The sequence below is a fragment of the Agrilus planipennis genome, unplaced genomic scaffold (assembly GCF_000699045.2).
Source record: "Agrilus planipennis isolate EAB-ADULT unplaced genomic scaffold, Apla_2.0 scaffold105, whole genome shotgun sequence".
Lineage (NCBI taxonomy): Eukaryota > Metazoa > Arthropoda > Insecta > Coleoptera > Buprestidae > Agrilus > Agrilus planipennis.
This window is the reverse complement of record NW_020438878.1, coordinates 632,443-634,021: the sequence shown is the minus strand read 5'-3', so window position 1 is coordinate 634,021 and position 1,579 is coordinate 632,443. Positions and strand designations below refer to the sequence as shown.

At 29.8% G+C, this 1,579-nt stretch overlaps 1 protein-coding gene across 3 annotated transcripts in view; it reads left to right on the top strand.

Annotated features, from left to right (window-relative positions):
- The window catches only part of LOC108737733 (PR domain zinc finger protein 13), a 31,496-nt gene extending 30,118 nt beyond the window's left edge, over positions 1-1,378 (top strand). For 2 of the 3 annotated variants that reach the window (XM_025981448.1, XM_025981447.1), the window contains one exon: positions 896-1,378. In XM_025981448.1, coding sequence (XP_025837233.1) covers positions 896-1,058 — 163 coding nt within the window. In that variant the 3' untranslated portion in view covers positions 1,059-1,378. The remainder of the gene's footprint in view (positions 1-895) is intronic. The other variant, XM_025981446.1, reaches the window with a different exon arrangement.
- The last annotated feature ends 201 nt before the right edge of the window (positions 1,379-1,579 follow it).

Here is a 1,579-nt window from a genome sequence, read left to right as displayed (position 1 = left end):
CACCCGTACAACGCCGTGCTCCAAACATACACCTTTAACAACCTTTTTCGAATTTCTAAATTAACCGTTCGCGAGCATAGAAGTGACTTCTTTTTATTAAAGGCGACACGACCCTGCGCTGACCTCTGCTTTATATCCCTACTACTTCTTCCGTCCTGACTTATCTAATTTCCTAGATACATAAAATCAGCCACCTCTAATTTTTCGTCCCCTATCTTTATATTCGCTTTTTTCCTACTAAAATTTCAATTTGATATGGAGGGAGGAAGTGACATGTAATTGGTCATTTTATAATAATGGTAGAATCTTTTGATTATTAATCTGTAGCAAGTTGAGGCTTTTTTCTTGAGATTGAAATTTTTGCAGTGATTTGTCTTTGGGGGTTTATTATTTAAGTACGAAATTTCCAACTTGCCTTTGGGAAAGCAAATAAATGCTAATGCTAAATGGTAATTAATTTAAATTTAAACCTAGTTAATACATTTGTCAAATACATATTATACCATTAACTATTGTTAGTTAGAGCGTTAAAGAGTTAAAATTAAAATCATTCAGTATTAAATAAATAAAAAAAGAAATGTTCAAGCAAAACTATTGTATTTAATTGAAAATTTTGCATTAGACTTATACATATATTTACGATAAAAACTCAAATGTATGTACCCCTTCTTAGCAGAAACCAAGCAGTTAATCCATTAAATTTAGTGTATATACATAAATAAATAACACTGCCTTGCTTTTATTTGTTCATTTTTAGTATTTATTTTATACGTTCATCAAAATCATAAATACTTTTCAAAGTTTATATTCAATCGGAAAATAGAAAGTTGGTGAAGAATAAAATGATCACATTTTACTGTTAAACGGAACTGAAGTTTAATATTTATAATTTTAGATGTGAACTTTGCGGAAAAGTTTTAGTTCGAAGACGTGACCTTGAAAGACATTTAAAATCGCGGCATTTGCGAGAAATCCACCCCGATTCTAGCACAACAATTGAAGCACAAACAGCTATTAGCAGCGATGACGATTTGAAACACACAACTACAAGTAGCTGACCCTATCATTAATTTATTTTTCTGTGATTTTGCATCGTCTGTAACATATAGTTTATACCAAAAGGTACTTATTTATATTTATAATTTAAGGATACAACTACCGGTATGTACCCATTGGGTAAGGCGGTAAGATATGATCGAAAATGAATGAAATATGTAATATTTCTGTAACTGTCTTGTAATGTAAATATTTGAAATCAAATTGTACAATTAGAGTGAAGTTCTGGAAACTAATAATTACAATCCAATGTACTGTGTAATATATTGTAAATATACTTAATAGTTTTGCATTTAAATTTAGTATTTTAATCTATACCATTCCATGGAATTCATCAATCAGTAATATTTATGTCAAAATTTTTCCATCCACTACAAACTCTCACGGGGGGTGTGACAACAGCAACAAAAATTTTCCCTCATTAACCTCAGATAGTTTGTAGTGGATGGAAAATTGAAAATCAATTTTCATATTAACCACTATTAATAATTAAAAATGTCATTAATTAGTGTTATTAGAATGC